Here is a 20,830-nt window from a genome sequence, read left to right on the forward strand (position 1 = left end):
GCGGGCAGCGCTTGAGCAGCGCTGCAGCAGCGCTGCATCAGCAAATATATTTATGGCTATAACTTCTTGTTAAATCGGTCTATCATAATGAAATTTGGCATACGGACACATAATAACTTACTGGGGGTATTTGCATTTTAGTTCGAAATTCCAAGAATTACGGGAGTTAGAGAAATTCGCGATTTGCGGGGGAGAGGGGCGAGGTACTGAAATTCAAAAAAACACATTTTCTGCGTATTCACATAAGGCACCTTGGACTTTAAATATCCCTAGGTCTTATAGTCTCCGAGATATAGACGATAATACGAATGGAAAATCGGGAAAACCCCCATAGGGGGAAGTGGAGGGAAAATAAAAAAAATAAAACAAACTTACACAGCGTACACACATAAGGCATCTTTGTGCAAAGTTTGGTGTCTCTACCTCTTATAGTCTCTGAGATCCAGGTGTACGGACAGACGGACAGAGAGACAGAGACATGACTCGTCTCGTCATGCTGATCAAGAATAAATATACTTTGTGGGGTCTGCCACGCCTCCTTCTGCCTGTTACATTTTTCAGCTCCCGCAAACCTAATATACTTCTGTACATTTCATGTACATTTCATGTGTATAAATATTACAGAAGTGTCCCAAATGTTAATGGCAGCCATTGGGAATAGCCCCGAACGGAATAATAAGAACCCAAAGCCCGGTAAGTTTCTATGCTTAGCAAAATTAAGCACAATACGTCACATATATTACTCTAACTTACATATTCTCATTAGGCGAATAAAATAAAATGCTAATTGAATTTTTAAAATTTTTTTTTTTTGCGGGTGAACTTTATGAGTAAGATAATTATGCACAAGACATTGAAAATGAAGGTACAATATTGAAATTTTTAGATAATTGAATTGTGTATGTATGTGACTGGGTGCATATATGTTATACATAGTATATCGCTTAGGGACCGGATCAAGCTCTTGGCCATTGATTTTGAGTGAGTTTGGTGTCTCTACCTCTTATAGTCTCTGAGATCAAGGTGTTCATACGGACAGACTGACAGACATACAGACGGACAGACGGACAGACAGACAGACAGGACTAGATCGATATATATACTTTGTGGGGTCTGCCACGCCTCCTTCTGTGTGTTACATACATTCGCACAAAACTAATATAGCCATTTACCCTTTGGGTACAGGCTATAAAAATGACATTCCTAATAAATATGAAATATGAAATTAATATAATAGGTCGACCAAGATTCCAATCATAGATTCAGTCAAAAATTTACAGTTTAACAAAGCGGAGTACATGCATACATATGTATGCACATACATTACATGTAACTGGTGAACAAATGCAAAAGATTGGCTTTTGCTAAGGAGTATAAAATTAAGTATAAAATTAATAACAGAGTCGTAGAGTTTCAGTAGAATTCAATATACATACAACAATTAGGTAATACATTTGTGCAGTACAGAGTTGAGCCAAAGCAGCACTAAATGGTAATTTAAGTTAAAAATTCTAAAAATTACGGGAGTTATGGAAAATTGCTAATAGCTGGGAAGCGGGGGGATCTATAAAAAACATCCTTTCTTGTTTCTAGACTCAACTCTTAATAAAAACAAGAGAGAACGCTACAGTCGAGCAAGCCCGACAGTGTAATACCCTGTACCCAGGTAATTTTCCGTCACTGAGTTATATGCGCCCATAGCAGCAGCAAAAAGAGGAAGAAGAAGAGCGAACTTGTTGCTGCAGTTTGGGGAGGTTGTACTGGAGAGAATTTGTTTCGCTAATAACTTTTCTTAGAATTGACCGAATTGAATAAAATTTTGAACAACAATTAGACAATTATATATAAATTATGTGTGCAAAGTTTGGTTTAGCATTGAAAGCATTTGAAATGTGGACGCTATTGACGAAATTCTGTAGCGGGGGAAGGGGGGGGAAAATTCCAAAAAATAAAATAAACTCGTCCTTTCTCGGACCTAGGAGAATCTGGATGCCAACTTTGGTTATTCTAGCTTTTATAGTTTCTGAGATCCTCGCGTTCATCCAGACGGACAGACGGACAGACGGACGGACGGACGGACATGTCTAGATCGATTTCTCTCGTCATGCTGATTCAGAATATATATACTTTATGGGGTCGGAGATGCTTCCTTCTGTATGTTACATACTTTGCACAAACCTAATATACCCTTTTTACCCTACGGGTACGGGTAAAAATAAATTATAAATACAAATAATTAATTTAACTTCCTTTTAAATTGAGCTATCAAGAAGAAATGTGGCATAGGGGCAAATAATCTCTAACGTACTTATTTATTTTATATATTTATTTATTTAGGAGAATCTGGATACCAACTTTGGTTATTCTTGTTCTTGTACTTGCTGAGATCCTTGCGTTCCAACAGACGGACAGACGGATAGATAGACATGGATATATCGACTCGTCTTGTCACCCTGTAGCGGTTCAGCAGAAGGAGTTCTGTGTGTTGCATACTACAATCGCACAAAACTAGTATAAATTCGGTCAGTGTTTATTGTTGCTTCGTTATTGTTGTTTCGTTGTCCGGTCGCGAAATTGCTTATAAGAGTATGTAGCTCTATAATCACAGCATGTGAGTGGTGCTTTCGCTGTTGCAGGGACTGCCAGAAAAATTTATATGTACATATATACATACATACATGCTCATCGCCTTGTGTTGTTCTGCTTATTGCAAAATAATTGTGTACTACATACAGTCTATGCCGGGCAGATTATTAATTTGCAATGAACATCAAATCGACAAAGTTACAAAAATAAATCTGACCAGAAAAGCCGATGATTTATAATGACACGCCAGACAAGTACATACATACGGTAACGAATGGAGACGGAGGTCGGCTGCTGGCCCGTTTTCTTTGGACCTATTTGTAGCTTATGTACATACGAACCAGAGAACTGCAACGAGTACTAAATTTTCGGTCATACTCGAGTATTTACCCATACTAGGTACAAGTATGATTATTTCATTTGGGTATAGTGACAAGCAATGACTGCTTGCGAACGAGCCCTCAACGAACACTCAGTTCGAATCAAAACTGCAAAAACTCAGAAGTGAGCGGTTGTAACCGAAACTTCTTGCATGAATGCAAGCAATGGTTGGTTTTAAACGAACCCTCACCAACCAGTCAGTTCGACTCACAACTGCAAAGACTCAGAATGAGCGGCGGTGACCGAAACTTTTTGCCTGCGTGTATAAAATGATCGAACGTCGTATTTAAATCATGCCCGTATGACCGAAATGACTTGCACTTGCATTTTCTATTGTTTTTTCGGCTATTAGTTCAATAATAACTTCATACACAAGTACAAGTATATGCATAAAAATTAAGATTCCAACAAAACTATTAGCGAAAAGAAATACCTTCCTTTTAATTTAAATTAAAAATAATTATGCTATTTTAATTTATATTAATTTGTTTACTTTAAGATATTTGAGGGTAAAAAGGGTATATTAGGTTTGTGCAAGGTATGTAACATGCAGAAGGAGGCATCTCCGACCCCATAAAGTATATACTATATTCTAGACATGTCCGTCCGTCCGTCTGTCCGTCTGGATGAACGCAAGGATCTCAGAAACTAAGCTGGAACAACCAAAGTTGGTATCCAGATTCTCCTACGTCCGAGAAAGGACGAGTTTATTTTATTTTTTGGAATATATAATTATCTACTGTTGTTTAAAGTTAAGTTATTAGCGAAACAAATTCTCTCCAGTACAACCCCCACAAACTGCAGCATCAAGTTCGCTCTCCTTCTTCCTCTTTTTGCTTCTGCTATGGGTGCAGGGTATTTCACTGTCGGGCTTGCCCGACTGTAGCGTTCTTTTTTGTTTAAGAAATAAAATCATGCTGAATATCATAATATACAAATAAATAAATATGTTTTGTTTTCATTCTGTGCCTCTTTATTTAAAATATACACAACATATGTACATGTTTGCGCATAATTGCAAACAACACATGCACTTACAAATACATAAATATGTACATACATGCATTTTTTATACGGTCATCCTCGGGTAAAACCTGCGCAATACTCGAGTAATAAGCTATACTCGGCTATACCCAAACAATACTCGACCAATTACGGCACTATACTCGTTCGATCAAACGCTCATTCTGCAAAGTCTGGTTTGTTTAGATCAAGACCCAGTCATCTTAAAACAAGAAAGGAATGCTAAAGTCGAGCAGGCTCAACTCTTAAATACCCTGTACCACCCCACAAAAAAGTAATTAAATTAATTAATTAATTTAATTAAATTAATTAACTAAATTAATTTAATTAATTAACTAAATATTAACTAATTAAATATAAAATATTCCATGCATGCATACATACATTTACAATTACATCAGAATCGTGTCTATGCGTGTTTGTGTACTTGTACATATGTATGTATGTGTGCATTGAGCCTGGTTATATGGCTATAACTTTCTTTCCGATCATTCTATCATAATGAGACTTGGTATACGGTTATATAATTACTAACCTAATGTGACTACCAAATTTTAGTTCAAAATTCCAAGAATTACGGGAGTTATAGAAAATCGTTAATAGGTTGGAGTGGGGGGGTGGATCAGAAAAAATGAACAAACTCGCCCTTTCTCGGTCTCAGGAGAATCTGTATACCAAGTTTGGTTATTCTAGCTCTTATACTTTCGGAGATCCTTGCGTTCATACAGACAGACAGACGGACAGACAGACGGACAGACGGACATGGCTATATCGACTCGGCTTGTCATGCTGATCAAGAATATATATACTTTGTGGGGTCTACCAAGCCTCCTTCTGTGTGTTCCATGTGCACTCGCACTAAACTAATATACCCTTGTACCCTTTGGGTACAGGGTATAATAAGTGACCGAGTCTGAAGTGTTTGAAAGCAAACCAATCAAGGCTGGTACCCGTTCGCAACGAACAGAATACTCGAAGTGACCCAGCCTGAACTGTTTGAAAGCAAACCAATCAAGACCGGTGCTTGTTCGTAAAAATAGAAAGATTGGTCATGCAAGTTCGATCATAAGAAAAATGCTGAGAGTACTCAACTCGTTCGAGCTCGTTTGCAGCCAAACAAAGATCTGATTTGATTGAATTTTCAGCAAGGGTGCTCGAACATACTCATTGCAGTTCTCTGATACAAACTCAATTTATATACAAGAAATATTTATTACTCATCCCCCAACAAGCAAGATTTATCTTTTATAAAACTATTTAAAACATTGTGCTTCGCCGATGGGCCGGCACTGTTCCGCCGTATAGTCCCATCCGAAGCTGTAAGGACAGCGCACTATGGTGAGGTAGCCACTAATACAGCGGTAATAGTATTCACATCGCTCAGGATGTGCCTGGTAGCTATCGCCGGAGACGTTACACTGCGGCCGCCCAGTTGATGCCGTCGTTGTCACTACAATCGTTGACACCTGTTCCATGTTTAATTCGCCATCACTGCTGATTTCTGTCGCCTGTGTAGTTGTATTTTTTTTGCTTCTCATGCACAAGCCTTCATCGTCGAATGCACACTCCTGAGCTTGCGCGTCAAAATACGTTTGATCGGGGCAACTGTCACGAAAGGAGTCATCGCCGTTACAGTATACGTAAGCCGCACAATCGTCCGGTATCATTAAAAAGGTGTTTAATTCTACCTCGTCGCACTGAGAATAATAATCGGCTTTGCTTTTTAAAGATACACCTAAAACAAGTAACAATGACAGAGTTTTGCGTAGCGGGAGCATCTTGATGTTCTTTAAATTTGAGCTCTTATTGCAAGTTGCTGTGAAAATGTTGCTATGTGCTTTTATACTACTACCTCTACAGTGGGTTTCAGGGTCTATATTGTTGTTTATCTGGCCCCAAGAATATCGATGCCTTATCAACTACATGTTTAGGCAGCATATACATAATTGATAAATATTGCGCTGAAATTGTGTCAATGCCATTCATTAACAGATTGTTATTTAAAACGACAATATTGGAAATCTATAACTTTGCAAATGTTATATGTGTACCCTATACCCACTCCTTAAAAAATAACAAGAAAGAAATGCTAGAGTTGGGGCGGGCACTACTCTTAAATACAGTAGGGTACAGGGTACCCACTCCAAAATATAAAACAAACATTTTTAATTTAACATATTTAAAAATTAATTTTAAAAAATTAAATTAATTCAATAAAGATTGTTCAATACATACATACATACATAAGTGGAACATATTTGTGAAGTACAGAATTAAGTCAACAAAGATATTAAGACAAAAACAGCTGCGGGCAGAGCTTAGTCGGAGATCACATTAATGGCTATAACTTTATTTCTAATTGATCTGTCATAACGAAACTTTATATACGGACACATAACCACTAACTATGGTGACTACCATATTTGAGTTAAAAATTCCATGAATTAGGTGCGTTATAAAAATTTGTGAGTGGCAGGGGAGTGGGGGCATCAGAAAACAAGTAAAAAAGCTAAAGACGGGTGTTCCGACTTTGAAATACTCTGTACATATGTTTAGAATAATTATAGAAATTAAAAAAATTGAGAGAATTAAACAAAAAATTTCGATCGATTTTACCTCTCTTGGTATTCGAACTCACGTAAAGGGTGTATAATTGCACATTTACATAGCAATTACGTCTATGTGAGTGTATAAATGTCTATGCGCGTTTAATCGTGTCTGTGTAAGCATGTTTTCAGTCCACCAAAGCACCAGCATCAACAACAGCTGCGGGCAGCGCTGGAGCAGCAAATATATTTATGGCTTTAACTTCTTGTTAAATCGGTCTATCATAGTGAAACTTGAAATACGGACAAATAATAACTTACTGGGGTATTTGCAAAATTTTAGTTCGAAATTCCAAGAATTACGGGAGTTACGATTTTCGGGGTAGAGGGGGGAGGGAGGGAAATTCCAAAATATACATTTTCTGCGAACTCACATAAGGCATCTTGCACTAAAATTTGGTGCCCCTAGGTCTTATAGTCTCCGAGATATAGGCGATTATACGAATGAAAAATTGGGAAAACCACCATAGGGGGAAGTGGGGGAAAATCAAAAAAATGAAACAATCTTGCACAGCGTACACACATAACTCATCTTTGTGCAACATTTTGTGTCTCTAGCTCTTATAGTCTCTAAGATCCAGGTGTTCATACGGACAGACAGACGGGGAGACATAGATCGACTCGTCTTGTCATGCTGATCAAGAATATATATACTTTGTGGGGTCTGCCACGCCTCCTTCTGCCTGTTATATTTTTCAGCTCCCGCAAACCTAATATACTCTTGTACATTTCTTGTACAGAGTATAAAAACACAAACTCGTACTTTCTCAGGCTTATTATACCCTGTACCCGTAGGGTATTATTAAAGTATATATATTCTGAATCAGCATGACGAGAGAAATCGATCTAGACATGCCTGTCTTTACCGCAATTATTGATTTTCCATAACTCCCGTATTTCTTGGAATTTTTCAAATTTAAAGAATACTTCCAGTGAGTTATTATGAGTCCGTATGCCAAGTTTCATTATGATAGGTCGATTTAACAGGAAGTTATACATACACAGACACACACAAAAAGGTGTGTTCCAAAATAAACAGGACTTTCTTAAAAAAAAAACAAAACAAATGGTTTTTTCGACAAAATCAATTTATTTTATTCAAAATAGTCTCCTTCTGCTTCAATACAGCTTTTTGCACGATCCAAAAGCATGTCGGACGAGTGTTTTAGCTCGTTGACCGGTATGGCCGCCAGTATGCCGGTGCAAGCCTTTTGAATGGCCTCTACGTATGCATAACGCTTTCCTTTCATGGGCAAATGCATTTTTCCGAAAAGGTAGAACTCGCACGGTGCTATATCAGGTGAATACGGCGAGTGGTTAATGGTTAAAATGTGATTTTTGGTCAAATAATCGGTCACAAGCGTCGATCGTCATTTATGTCCTCACGACCACAACCACTCGTGCAGTCTGCTACGGGATAGGCAATCATCGCCATAAACTTGTTCCATCAATTGAAATGTTTCGGTAAAAGTTTTACCAATTTTAAAATAAAATTTAATGTTGACTCTTTGTTCGAAGCTCATTTTCGCACCGATAACACAAACATACTGACACTTAAAACGCAATAACTTCACTTCCAATCGATGAAATGTCATGAAATTCTCACTGCATAATCGATAAAGATAGCAGATTCTAACGCACCAGTCGATATATAGATAGGGGGCACTAGATTCAAAAAGTCCTGTTTACTTTGGAACGCACCTTGTATTTCAAAGTCGGGACACCCGACTTTAGCTTTTTTATTTGTTGCTACTGCACTTGTATGTATGTATCAGAGAACTGCAACATGTATGTTCGAGCACCCTTGCTGAAAATTCAATCAAATCAGATCTTTGCTTGGCTGCAAACGAGCTCGAACGAGTTGAGTAGTCTCAGCATTTTTCTTATGATCGAACTTGCATGACCAATCTTTCTATTTTTACGAACAAGCACCGGTCTTGATTGGTTTGCATTCGAACAGTTCAGACTGGGTCACTTCAAGTATTCTGCTCGTTGCGAACGGGTACCAGCCTTGATTGGTTTGCTTTCAAACACTTCAGGCTCGGTCACTTCGTTTAAGATGACTGGGTCCTGATCTAAACAAACCAGGCTTTGCAGAATGAGCGTTTGATCGAACGAGTATAGTGCCGTTATTGGTCGAGTATTGTTTGGGTATTGCGCGAGCTATACTCAGGTATTACTCGAGTATGTCTCGAGTATTGCGTATTATTATGACGCACTATTTCGCCTTAAAATGGATCTGAGTTGGATTTGTTGAAGTTTCTTCATTGCATAAATCATTTTTTAAATGCATCGTACATTATTTAATCAAAATATTAATCTTTTTATATGTGTACACCAGCAGGTCTTACCGGTCTTTGCTGGCTCAGTATTTGTGTTTACAATTATACGTTTATTTACTATATGATATTTCTCTTCCGACATTCTCTAAAGTTTCTAAAGAGTTCATTTCCCAAACAGTAAATTGCTTTGGTACGATTCGAGAGTTAGGACATAAAGTACAATAAATACTATGTATGGTTATATGTACATACATACATATGTATGTATATTTATGTATTTATATAGTACTAGCAGGTATTGCCCGTCTTAACCCGGCTCAATATAATGTTTCCAATTGTATTTATTTTGTGTGTGCATAACCTACCCACATGTTTTCACCTTATAAGTTACCAGTAGGAAGGCATTTAAGGTATTTAAATGAACATTCTGTTCTTGACAAAAAATTGTTCAGTAGTCCGTTACATTTTTGTTCTTGCCAAACTATTTCGTTCAACGAACATGACCACTATAACTAATATTTTTTAAAGCTCGTTTTCCCCCCTTTGGAGCTAGAAAAAAGCCTTTCTTAGTGTGCTCCTACACTATGATGGATACTATGAAAGGATACTTGAGTCCAAATTTCATATTTTACCGTTTGGGCTGTGCGTTGATCACCAATTAGTCAGGACAAACTGTTTTATATATAGAGATAACGCAACGTTTTAAGATAGACTATGTGCAAAAAAGGAGAATAATTATAAGGGTTTATCCTAATTTTAAAATAACATTTGAGTCTTTTGTGCCATATTGAGTCAATACGGTCACGCACAAACTCGGAATATGAAACACGGCACTCGTGTCAATGCCGTGCAACGATGAGCCACGATCAAAAAGCACTAACAATTCTCATCTCAATTTGCTAGAGTAAAACTTTCGATAGTTGAAGCCACCGATACCATCAAAATATCGAAGTTTGAATGCAATAAGCAGAATATTTAAATAACAAAATCTAATTATTTATTGACATCAATAAGAACAAATCATATACATACATACATACATCTGCCCGCAATGCGAAGCAGAATATACGTAGCTCCGTTATTCGGTTTCTGCTTTACTATCGCTTACGCAGTCGTTGCCTAGCGACGGTAACTGTTAACTTTTGGCGTTTTGCCTTTGCAATTAACATTAAATGGTCACAACGAAAGAAGAAGAGCGAGCCAACAACTTGAAGTTGTTGTTGTTGTTTTGTATGTACATGCTACATACATATACAGGCATACATACATATGCTTGTACATATGTATGTATGCATGGGCACACATAGACACGAACTGTTGCTTGTTGTATGTATGTGTGAGTGTGTGTATGGGATGTCCCCAACTATTTGATATTTGATATACATATGGCAAGTAAAAAACATATTGCTTACTTAGTTGTCCCCAACTGTTTGATATTTGTATTGTTTGTTCTACCTGCATTTGTAAAATGCATATTTTAAAAATCGTTAAATGCAAAGTTGTAACTTTAATTACGTAGATTATATTACCCAAATTTGAAATCGATCGGACAAAATTTATAACACAAACTTTTCATTTGAAAAAATGAATAAATATTAAAACCCCAATAATTCAAGCTCCAACACAAATTTTGAAAAACCGAGTATGCAGTTTTATTTGTATTCTTTTATAGATTATAAAACCTAAATTTAAAGTTGATCAATTCAAAAATGCAGAATTTTCAAACAAACTTTGGAGCTACTTTTCCCCCCTTTGGAGCTCGAATTTTCCAAAATCCCTTCTTAGTGCGCATCTACACCATGATAGGATACTTGAGCCCAAATTTCAGTTTCCTAGCTTTTACCGTTTGGGCTGTGGGGTGTTGATTGTGTTTCAATTTTTCCACGGAAAACCCCCCTTTTTTCGTGCCCCAGGAAAAATATTGAAAATCCAAGTATACAGTTTTTTTTGTATTCTTTTTGAGAATATACAAACTAAGTTTGAAGGTAATTGGATGAAAATTGTAGATTTTTCATACAAACGTTGGAGCCCGTTTTCCCCCCTTTGGCGTTCGAATTTTCCGAAACCCCTTCTTAGTGCTCACTTTCACTATAAGAGGGATCTTGTGTCCAAATTTCAGCTTCCTAGCTCTTACCGTTTGGGCTGTGCGTTGATTGCCAATCAGTCAGTCAGGACAAACTGTTTTATATATATAGAGACTAGCAGGTCTTGCCCGTCTTTGCTGGGCTAAGTAAAATGTGCTTATAAATATATATAATGTGGATTTTTCAACAAACTTTGGAGTTCGTTTTCCCCATTTTGGAGCTGAAATTTTTAATAATCCCTTCTTAGTACGCACCTACACTATAATAGGATACTTGACCCCAGCTTCCTAGCTTTTACCGTTTGGGCTGTTGTCCTGGTTTTCTTTTGCGCCCAAACAAATTTTATAGATTATAAAAATTAAATTTAAAGTTGATCGGTGCAGAATGCAGAATTTTCAAACACACTTTGGAACACCTTGTGGGCACCTTCACTATGATAGGATCCTTGAGCCCAAATTTCAGCTTCATAGCTGTTGCCGTTTGGGCTGTGGACTGTTGACGCGGTTTCCTTTTGTGCTTCCTTTTTTTACAGGAAAACTCCTATATTTCAGTCCTCAAATAATACTTCAAAATACCAAGTATACAGTTTTTCTTGGAATTTTTCTGAGAGTATACAAACTAAGTTCTTAGTTAATCAGATGAAAATTGCAGATTTTTCATACAAACGTTGGAGCCTTTTTCCCCCCTTTGGAAAGGATACTTGAGTCCAAATTTCAGCTTCCTAGCTTTTACCGTTTTAGCTATACGTTGATCACCAATCAGTCAGTCAGGACAAACTGTTTTACATATATAGAGATTGAGAAACCACGTTTTAAGTCGATCGGTTGAAAAATGTGGATTTTTCAAACAGACTTTGGAGCTCGTTTTCCCCCCTTTGGAGCTCGAATTTTACACACTTCTTAGTGCACACGTACACTATGATGGGATACTTGAGCTCAAATTTCAGCTTCCTAGCTCTTACCGTTTGGGCTGTGAGGTGTTGATTGTGTTTCAATTTTTACACGGGAAAAACCCCCAAGTATGCAGTGTTTTTTGAATTCTTTTATAGATTACACAAACCCTGTTTGAAGCCAATCAAATGAAAATTGCAGATTATTCATACAATCTTTGGAGCCCGTTTTCCCCCCTTTGGCATTCGAATTTTCCAAAATCGCATCTTAGTCACCTACACCATAAAAAACAATTTTTGTCAAAATTTCAGCTTCCTAGCTCTTACCATTTGGGCTGTGCGTTGATTTCAGATAGCTTTTCGTGATCCCAATCCTCGGGAAAAACCCTACATTTCTGGCCCCAGGAAAAATAGCGAAAAACCAGTCAGTCAGTCAGGACAAACTGTTTTATATATATTTATACATATGTATATTTATGCACTGTATGTACATTTATGCACTTGCATGTAGGTACATCCATGTCGCAAGCTTGACGTTTGAATATACACACAAGTCGACAAATGCAGCCGCAATTTCCAATTGATTATTTGGAGAAAAGATTCCACAGAGCCACTTAAAGTATACCGACTAAACACGGTAACATATGGTACTGTTTCGTATTCGATGCCTTAAATACTTAAGCTGCACGCAGATTCGCATCCAATGGCTTTTAAATCTCTGGCCAGCGACTTTTATGTGGACCTGGTGCAGAAACTGTGGAGGAGTTGCAGTAGCATACGTCGAACTAAACTTAGTTTTAAAGCCATTTGGATTTATGCTCACCAAATGGTCATCAAATTGCGAACAGTTTCAAATTCTGACGACCTTCTCATAGGCGTAGGCGGATACCAAAACGCTTGGACTAGTTTTGAGTCCTCGTGATTATGTATTCCGGTACTGTGTTTCGAAGTTGTAAGACCCACTTGGTCTGCTGTGACCAATAATTACGCGAGAAAAAATTTTAATGAAGGAGCTTTGGCTTCAAAAATTTTCTCGGAACGACCAAATACCCAGTCCGCATTATGCAGACATTTGAGAACAAAGCTCTCCGCACCGTCACCAGCGCTCATCCTCTGCACGACAACGACACTATTCATGAAGTCCTCAGCTTGCCTTGGGTGAAGGACGAAATTAAGAAAAGCAGCAAGCTCTACATGCAGAGGCTACATGACCACCCCAACAATTTGGCGATGAACTGCTGGACAACAGCGAACGGCCCAGGAGGCTGCTCAGGACCCATCCTCTGGACCTCTCCAGGGACTAGCGAGATATTCCAACTTCATAATAAATGAAATAATAAATTGTCAAGCTTATTTAACCAATTTAATGATTGTCCACGATGGACAGTTTTAAATAAAACACACTCTGCTATTAAAAAAAAAAAAAATTTTCCTACAGAAGATAACCCAGCAGCTCTGGCTTCACGTGGTTGCACCACGGCCGAATTGACTGATTCGCACTGGTTTAAGGATCCACGATTCTTAAAACTAGATTGTTCCCTTTGGCCTCGTAATTTCCATTGCTTATGCCAAAGGGATGCCAATTTGGGATGTTATACTTGCAGTATTTGCGCTAGTTAGCATTCTTCGCCAACTATTTTGACTTGTCAATGCACGACAGTGTGTGTGCATTGCTTTAGGTATAAACCAATTCTAGTAAGCCAAATAATGGGAAATTAGCCCGCTGACCGATTACATGGCTGTAGCCATTTGAGGTGAGCGGAGTGGTCTTTTATGGTCCAATACCTGTCTCGATGGGAATTCATGGCAGAGCCCCACTCAAGGTGTATGTAAATAGTTGCTTGCTATACAGCTAGAAACTATTTACTACCAGGGGCTAACACTTAATTTCCGTGTAAACGCATCTCTGGGAGAACAAAAAGGAACCAATGCTTAAATTTCCAATTTCATTCTAATTTTATTTCCGAAATTCCTTCAGTATTTATACAATTTTTGTCTTATTTACTAGTTTTTATTTATGTACTAATAATTTAATATTTGACTCTAATTCTCTAAACATTGTACTTACTCCCATGGGCGTAGCCAGAATTTAGTCCAGGGGGCAAGATTTTGTTGGCCGATTTTTTACTATCAAATTATTTGCACTATACAAAAAACACATGAAAAATAGGGAAAAATTCAAAATAATGAACATTTAAATGCAATAACACGTAACAAACTTTCTAAAAAATAAGAAGATTTGTGATCGTGGAACTAATACTTGTATAAAGTTGGTCCCGTGCGACATCGAACGTGTAAAATTTAACAATTTGAAATTATGTTTTTGTTTCGACAGTTCAGAACTGAAACTGCATTTCCTGAACTGTTAAACCAAAACTATTTTGAAGAGACAATAATGCACAACGTTTTAAAATTAGTCGCATTAATATAAATTGCCTCAGGTTTCGAAAAAATCAGCGAACTGGTGGCCGCAAAAACAACTTATTTTCCCCGTTTGTCCCGTTGCCCAAAATCAACCTTAGCACCAAATATAGGGCTAGTTAAGGGTTATAAATTGAGCATATTAACACAATATTTTCATGCCCATATATGTATATATATAGATATACAAGTATATTCTCAACACAATATCTTCACAGCAATCTAGCTGATAAATTAACCGTAGCCATAAAATAGTTGTTTTTTTTTCGTGATTTTTGTACAATGCGGACAAATTTTTTTTTATTCAAATTTTTGTCTTATTCTATCCTGTGTCAAGTGGATTTCCCCTCCATATGTTCTTGTTCGAAGCCTTTCTTATATAGTGTATTGCGCACCCACCCGTAAATGCTGTCGTTTCATATACATATGCCTACGATGCATTGGTCAGCAGCACTGCTGCATGCCGCTATTTTTAGGCCGAGATTCTGTTAAGCCTATCTACTGCTTGTGTTGCCTATGCTAATTCCTGAGCCCTTGGTTCACTTTTGTGGACAATGTGTGTTCCGGTTTTTGTATGTTTTGCCTCCAAAGCTGTGCACTTTAATTACAGATTTACAGATTTAAGTCATTTGAATTATCGCTGAATCGCTGTTAACATAAGGTCCACAGCATTTGTTATGCGTATGCATAACAATGGGGCATTACAAAAATGAAAAAAGTTTAAACAATAAGTTCAACTATAAACTTTAGTTAAAAAGTCGCATAAGCTTAGCTCGGGGGTTCGCTCTATTTAAGGCACTAACTAAATTGTTTAAGACGAAAAAAAAACTAAATACGAGTATACAAATATCTTCTTGGGGGGGTCTAAACAAAAACGAAATACATACAAAAAATGTACTTAGACTGATTAATTTTTTGTATATGTAAAATCACGTTGCATAAAACTCATGAATGAAAACTTTCCGTAGGCAGCTTCAAAGACAACCAACCATTTATTTGCCAGCCATGAATACGAACTATATGCTCAATAAAACTAAACTAAACTCTATCTATATAATTATAATTTGCATATTTTCCGAGTCAATTACCACAACAGACGCTCAGAGTTCTCTCCCAATTACTGTACTTAAAACGCAAAGAAAAAAAATATCATTAGCTTAAGTTTTAACTTTAAATGCAACACAAGCCAAACAAAATCATAAAAGAGGATTTCATCTTTACGTTTCCAAAACCGATTCCAGCATATCTATATACATGTTTGACAAAACAACAAAGCGAAACTCTTTTTATAAAAAAAAGAACACACACACATTCTCTCCACAGGCATTTGGCATAAGCCAGTGCGTTCGTTGTATATAAGTACAAAGGATACATATATACAAGTTTGCTTTGACCGTCGCGACGAGGGACCATTTATACTTTTGCCTACCGGCAATTTTGCTTGATCTAAGCGATCACTTATGTTTGTGCTTACGGTGGCCTTTTTGTCTATACCAACGCGATAATTAAAACACTTGTAATATTGAAGTTGAACTGTGCGAACGTGTTTTTATTTTTGAGCCAATAAATCGTGCATAGAAAGATACAAGTCTTTCTTTTTTAAGTAAAATTGTTGTGAACCATTTGATTTTGCCATACCGGCAAGTTACCGGCTTAAGCCGCACAATCAGTATGAAGTTGTTCTGACCAAAGGTAAATTTCTACTGCAAAATTGAAAAGTAAATAAATACGTGGTAGGACTCGGCAGCCATTTTGTCTGGAAATCAGTTAAATATGAAAACGGCGACGACGGGAAACACCTGTTAGCTGGTGATATCGACATGGTGTCATAAGAAAATATAAAACATAGAATGCCTTTAAACTTGGAGCATTGGCCGTTTTTCCTTGCCTTCCAAGCGGTCATTGGTAATAGCATAGCCTGTACCACCCTGCAAATAAAAATGGTTATTTCAATTGAAATTTTCGTAAACATTCACTATTTTACACGCTGTAGTGGTATTATATCCCTTTCCTTTAGCTTGCAATTTGTCAAGGGGTGTATCATATCCTTTTTAATAAGCTTTTCTACGCATTCCATGGTTACCACATCACCTCTGTAATAAAATAACCAATATTGATTCTTTACTTATTTAAAAAACCCAGTCTACTCACGTTGGTCTTAGTACTGCACACGGTACTGCATTGCTGAGCACATCGTGAGTGATAGGGCACATAAACCGTGCATCCTTAGCTATAAGAGATCGCTTGGTGTCGCCATCTTTAAGTAGCGTAAATTTAACATCAATTAGGTCCTTTGACTTTAGGGGCTGTTGTGATACTGGACAGAATATTGTAGCATCTGGCATTTTTGCCATGGCAGCGCCGGCATTTGGGCACTCCGAAGGAAGCCAGAAGCTGGGAAGTTTTTTTTCATGACCATTAGACATGTTTGAAATAGAGCTTCCAGCTGCTTCTACCACTGTCGTCGCATTATGTGTAAGTTTATGTTTTTTTGATAAAGTAGTAGGTTTATCTGCTTTTACGAATTCGTCCATGCGTTCACGCTGTTTGCTATCCGCTTGTTGTGCCAGTTCATTCTCCTTCGCTCTTCGAAGGCGCTCATACTCCTTAAGTTTGCGGTGGTACTCGTTTTTTTTCGTTATGATGTACTGTAAAATGGCTTCTTTGTCAAAAAGATAACCCTGCTTGGTCACCACTGGGTTTCTGCAGGGCTGCAGAGTAAGTGAGCAGCAATCAAAAGACTTTATTGAATCCTTTCCGAGCCGCTGAGCATTTGTGCCGTATCCTGACTCAGTCGCATCTCTTTTTTTTTCATTATAGGTGTAAACGGCGCCGGCAGTGCAATTTCGTGCATGGCGAGTCATTTTAATAACAATTAGTTATACCCACAAACGAATGTTTTCCTTCAAACAAGAGTTATAATGTAAAATGGTTACAGCTGACAGAATAATAAGATAGAGGTGGTCACCACATCCATATCGGTGGCACCAATCTTTTTCGGTTATCATTACTAGTAACCAGTGCTATCGATTGCTATATTTTTTTAATGACCAACTAGTGATGGCCTGATGCTCAGTCCCGAAATTTCGCAGCGTGGCGAAGCTGTGTTGTGAAATTTTAGTGTTGTTGATGTAGCAAGTGTTCGATAATATTGAAAACTGGTATCCGTCTTGATCGTCAGCCGTTAATTATTTGAAAATTTAACCATAGATTTTAATTTAAATTTAGCCTCTGCGCGCCGTAGTCGGCGCTGCCACATGTCTACAAAAGAACATTCTTTTCGATTTGTAATTCCACCATTCTTACTTAAAACCAATATGGGAAGAAGTTTTATTTAAATGAATCAATGATGAGTGAACAAATCTGCTGTTTTAGTTTGCGAAGTGATGACTAAGTTGTCATTTCCTTCGGTTGTAGTTATTATAAGCATTTAAGTAAAATTTGAAATGAATATTTTTTGTATTGGTATTAAAAATGGTGGAAATGCCAAAAAAATGCCGTATTACTGATACGGTATCAGTTGCTGATGATGTAATGAATTACTGCCCACACACGAGTATATACACGTACGTAAATACATAACCATAACTCTGACGCAGCATTAACGCAAAAAATCATCAAGGATATTTCGAATCAAAAATGTATTTAATAGTGTAAATATTATTTTATTTAATGTTATTAGCTAATAAAGTAATCGTAATCCTGACTTTCAATGAACTTGTATTTTAAAAACAAATCAATCTAGCGCTTTGGAGTTGCGCATTTTAATAATATTATAATAATATATATAATATACAATAAAATCATAAAAAAATTATATTATAAAAATACCCTCTCCGGTGGACCACGAAAAGAAATGTCACGTTCCACCAAAATATGAAAAATGTTCAATGTTTGGACAAACGTCGATGGATCGGCGATGCAAGCAAAAAACAAAAAAAAACATCGATGCATCGCGTTAAAACATCGCTCGGTACATCGATTCCATTCTTTGTCACCGTGACAACAGTTACATAAATATTTCTCATCTCTATTAGATAAGGAACGTTGATATGTAGTGTAGCAGCTCTTGTTTGTATATTTATATGACTACTTTGGAATTGGATTACTAAACGGTAGACTATGGATTTGGTTGCCAGCATAAATAGTAGCACCAGTACAGAGTGGCAACGTACTGGCCGCGGAGACAATGAAAAGCTTTTAGCTATGTTCGTTCTTGGTCTCGGGAGTCTTTTGTTCGGAATGATTCCCGCCATAATTTCGGAACGGAATCGTCAACGATTTCCACTTGTAACTTCGCTGCTACTATGCTTCGGTGGGGGCGTGTTGCTTGCCACAGCCCTTGTTCACATTTTGCCGGAGGTAATTTTAACTTACTTCACTATTTACTATTTAAATACAGTCTTTGCAAGCAGGTACGTCGTCAAATGGAGTCAGATTTCGCCGAAGTTTCTATGTGCGCCGGCTTCTTCATTGTTTATTTTATCGATGAATTTATAAATTATTTTTGTGGCGGGGCCACGCACCATCAGCACGCTCAATTTGTTAACTCATCAAGTGAAACAGTTTCTACAAGAACACCCACTTCGACTCAGAGCTATGGAGCAGTCGATGAACGTGAACCCTTGCTAGCTTCTGAAGTGGCGTCACATCGCAATGAGAAGTAATTTCGTGTTTGATAGAATATACAAGTTATTTAATTAGTTGAATTTCATGCAGCGGTAATAATGATCCGATGAGCTCAACTTATATATGCGATGTACCCAGAGTTGAGCATCTAAATATGCCCACAAGCCACATTAATCACCAAGAGCCGTGTGTGCAATCAATGACTGGTACTTTGGGTCTCTTTGTGGCCTTATCCATGCATGCGGCCATAGAAGGCTTGACAATCGGGGTGCAAAATTCTGCAACAAAGGTTGGTTTGCCACGGATCGCGACACAAATGCTTATAATATTGGTCTTGTTTTATCAAACTTCTCGCCAGAATATACGCATTTGTATCTTATGTGTCTGTAGCTTTAATCTTTTTAGATAAGCAACTAATTTCATAAATTCCACCCGGCAGGTGCTTTTTTTGCTTGGCGCTGTGGCTTGCCATAAATTTGTTATGGGATTTTGTCTGGGCCTAGAGTTGCGTTCAAGTACGAGTATTCGCTCCCAATTCTTTGGTGTATTAGTGTTCGCTTTTGGAGCCATTCTTGGCATTGGCATAGGCATGCTTATCGTGGAATTGCCCACTGGGTGGTCTAAAATGAGTCTTCCAATTATTCAGGCCTTGGCTGGTGGTACACTTTTCTACGTCACAGTCTGTGAAGTGATTCCTCGTGAAAAGGCACGCTGGCATCAGAATACAGGGAGGAGCGCGGCGGGACTTGCGCAGTTTGCTTCTGTTGGCACAGGCTTTACAGCAATGTGCATAATAAACTTTTATCTCTCGGGTGCGTATAACAAGAATAAACCCACTTTATTAATTTAACAGATAACTTTTTTCCTTGGTTTTAGATGGTGATTAGAAATATCTCTTTTGTAATGTTTTTTTTTAATGTTCTTGCAAATATTATGTTTTTATATATTTATGTACCTTAAAAGATAATGTTTTTATCCATTTATGTATGAACCTAGCCATAAATCCATAGCCCAACTCACAAACGGATTATATGTAAAACTGTGTGGGTCTTGCAACAAATTGGGCATGAATAGCATTTTAAAATCGAAATCAAATCTATCACATCAATTTTTATAAATGGGCATTATAATAAGCATGGGAACCACAAAAAAGAAATGTAGTACTCGTATATACAAGGTGCGTTCCAAAGTAAACAGGACTTTTTGAATCCAGCGCCCCTTGGTGGCGCTATCTATATGTCGACTGGTGCGTTAGAATCTGCTATCTTTATCGATTGTCCAGTGAGAATTTCATGACATTTCATCGATTGGAAGTGAAGCTATTGCGTTTTAAGTGTCAGTATGTTTGTGTTATCGGTGCGAAAATGAGCTTCGAACAAAGAGCCAACATTAAATTTTGTTTTAAAATTGGTAAAACTTTTACCGAAACGTTCCAATTGATGGAAAAAGTTTATGACGATGATTGCCTATCCCGTAGCAGAGTGCACGAGTGGTTTCAACGTTTTCAAAGTGGTCGTGAGGACATAAATGACGATCAACATGTGGGCCAATCAAAATTCGCGATCACCGAAAATTCCATCGAAACTGTGCGTGAATTCAATAAAAATCACCCGAAATCATCATTGAAATTAATGGAAATGGAATTAAACATCTCCAAAACATCGATTTATCGCATTTTGACCGAACATTTGGGGTTACGAAAGGTGTGTGCACGGTTTGTTCCGCACAGATTGACTGACGACCAAAAATTGCTCTCATCGATCGACGCTTGTGACCGATTGTTTGACCAAAAATCACATTTTAACCATTAACCACTCGCCGTATTCACCTGATATGGCACCGTGCGACTTCTACCTTTTCGGAAAAATGCGTTTGCCTATGAAAGGAAAGCGTTATGCAGACGTAGAGGCCATTCAAAAGGCTTGCACC

At 37.6% G+C, this 20,830-nt stretch overlaps 3 protein-coding genes across 4 annotated transcripts; 1 reads left to right on the top strand and 2 right to left on the bottom strand.

Moving 5' to 3' along the window:
• Positions 1-5,243: 5,243 nt before the first annotated feature.
• On the bottom strand, positions 5,244-5,768 carry LOC115624858. Its single transcript, XM_030519703.1, has one exon. It carries the CDS (start codon positions 5,766-5,768, stop codon positions 5,244-5,246), a length of 525 nt encoding a protein of 174 aa, XP_030375563.1.
• A 10,026-nt stretch (positions 5,769-15,794) lies between these two features.
• On the bottom strand, positions 15,795-17,212 carry LOC115624732 (nitric oxide synthase-interacting protein homolog). The gene is made up of 3 exons (XM_030519558.1): positions 16,424-17,212; positions 16,257-16,365; positions 15,795-16,200 (listed from the first exon to the last, which is right to left on the bottom strand). Exons 1-3 carry the CDS (start codon positions 17,134-17,136, stop codon positions 16,129-16,131), a joined length of 894 nt encoding a protein of 297 aa, XP_030375418.1. The 5' UTR covers positions 17,137-17,212; the 3' UTR covers positions 15,795-16,128.
• A 1,116-nt stretch (positions 17,213-18,328) lies between these two features.
• Positions 18,329-19,924, top strand: LOC115624677 (zinc transporter ZIP1). 2 transcript variants are annotated; one of them, XM_030519475.1, is made up of 5 exons: positions 18,329-18,634; positions 18,688-18,935; positions 18,992-19,190; positions 19,341-19,713; positions 19,778-19,924. In XM_030519475.1, the coding sequence occupies exons 1-5, from the start codon at positions 18,395-18,397 to the stop codon at positions 19,786-19,788; spliced, it is 1,071 nt and encodes a 356-aa protein (XP_030375335.1). In that variant the 5' UTR covers positions 18,329-18,394; the 3' UTR covers positions 19,789-19,924. The 2 variants fall into 2 exon arrangements, with proteins under 2 accessions (XP_030375335.1, XP_030375336.1); XM_030519476.1 differs by having other exon boundaries at positions 18,523-18,634; positions 18,675-18,935.
• Positions 19,925-20,830: the final 906 nt, after the last annotated feature.

Source organism: Scaptodrosophila lebanonensis, unplaced genomic scaffold (genome assembly GCF_003285725.1).
Source record: "Scaptodrosophila lebanonensis strain 11010-0011.00,11010-0021.00 unplaced genomic scaffold, SlebRS2 tig00000061-arrow-pilon, whole genome shotgun sequence".
Classification (NCBI taxonomy): Eukaryota; Metazoa; Arthropoda; class Insecta; order Diptera; family Drosophilidae; genus Scaptodrosophila; species Scaptodrosophila lebanonensis.

What these genes read in the sequence shown, in the direction of transcription:
- LOC115624858 (XM_030519703.1), bottom strand. Translation starts at nt 5,768, where the DNA reads ATGCTCCCGCTACGCAAAACTCTGTCATTGTTACTTGTTTTAGGTGTA.
- LOC115624732 (XM_030519558.1), bottom strand. Translation starts at nt 17,136, where the DNA reads ATGACTCGCCATGCACGAAATTGCACTGCCGGCGCCGTTTACACCTAT. An exon ending in TGTGCAGTACTAAGACCAAC is followed by an intron (nt 16,366 to 16,423) that starts GTGAGTAGACTG and finishes ATTTTATTACAG; the next exon opens with AGGTGATGTGGTAACCATGG. An exon ending in ATATAATACCACTACAGCGT is followed by an intron (nt 16,201 to 16,256) that starts GTAAAATAGTGA and finishes TTTTATTTGCAG; the next exon opens with GGTGGTACAGGCTATGCTAT.
- LOC115624677 (XM_030519475.1), top strand. Translation starts at nt 18,395, where the DNA reads ATGGATTTGGTTGCCAGCATAAATAGTAGCACCAGTACAGAGTGGCAA. An exon ending in TTGTTCACATTTTGCCGGAG is followed by an intron (nt 18,635 to 18,687) that starts GTAATTTTAACT and finishes CTTTGCAAGCAG; the next exon opens with GTACGTCGTCAAATGGAGTC. An exon ending in TGCAAAATTCTGCAACAAAG is followed by an intron (nt 19,191 to 19,340) that starts GTTGGTTTGCCA and finishes TCCACCCGGCAG; the next exon opens with GTGCTTTTTTTGCTTGGCGC.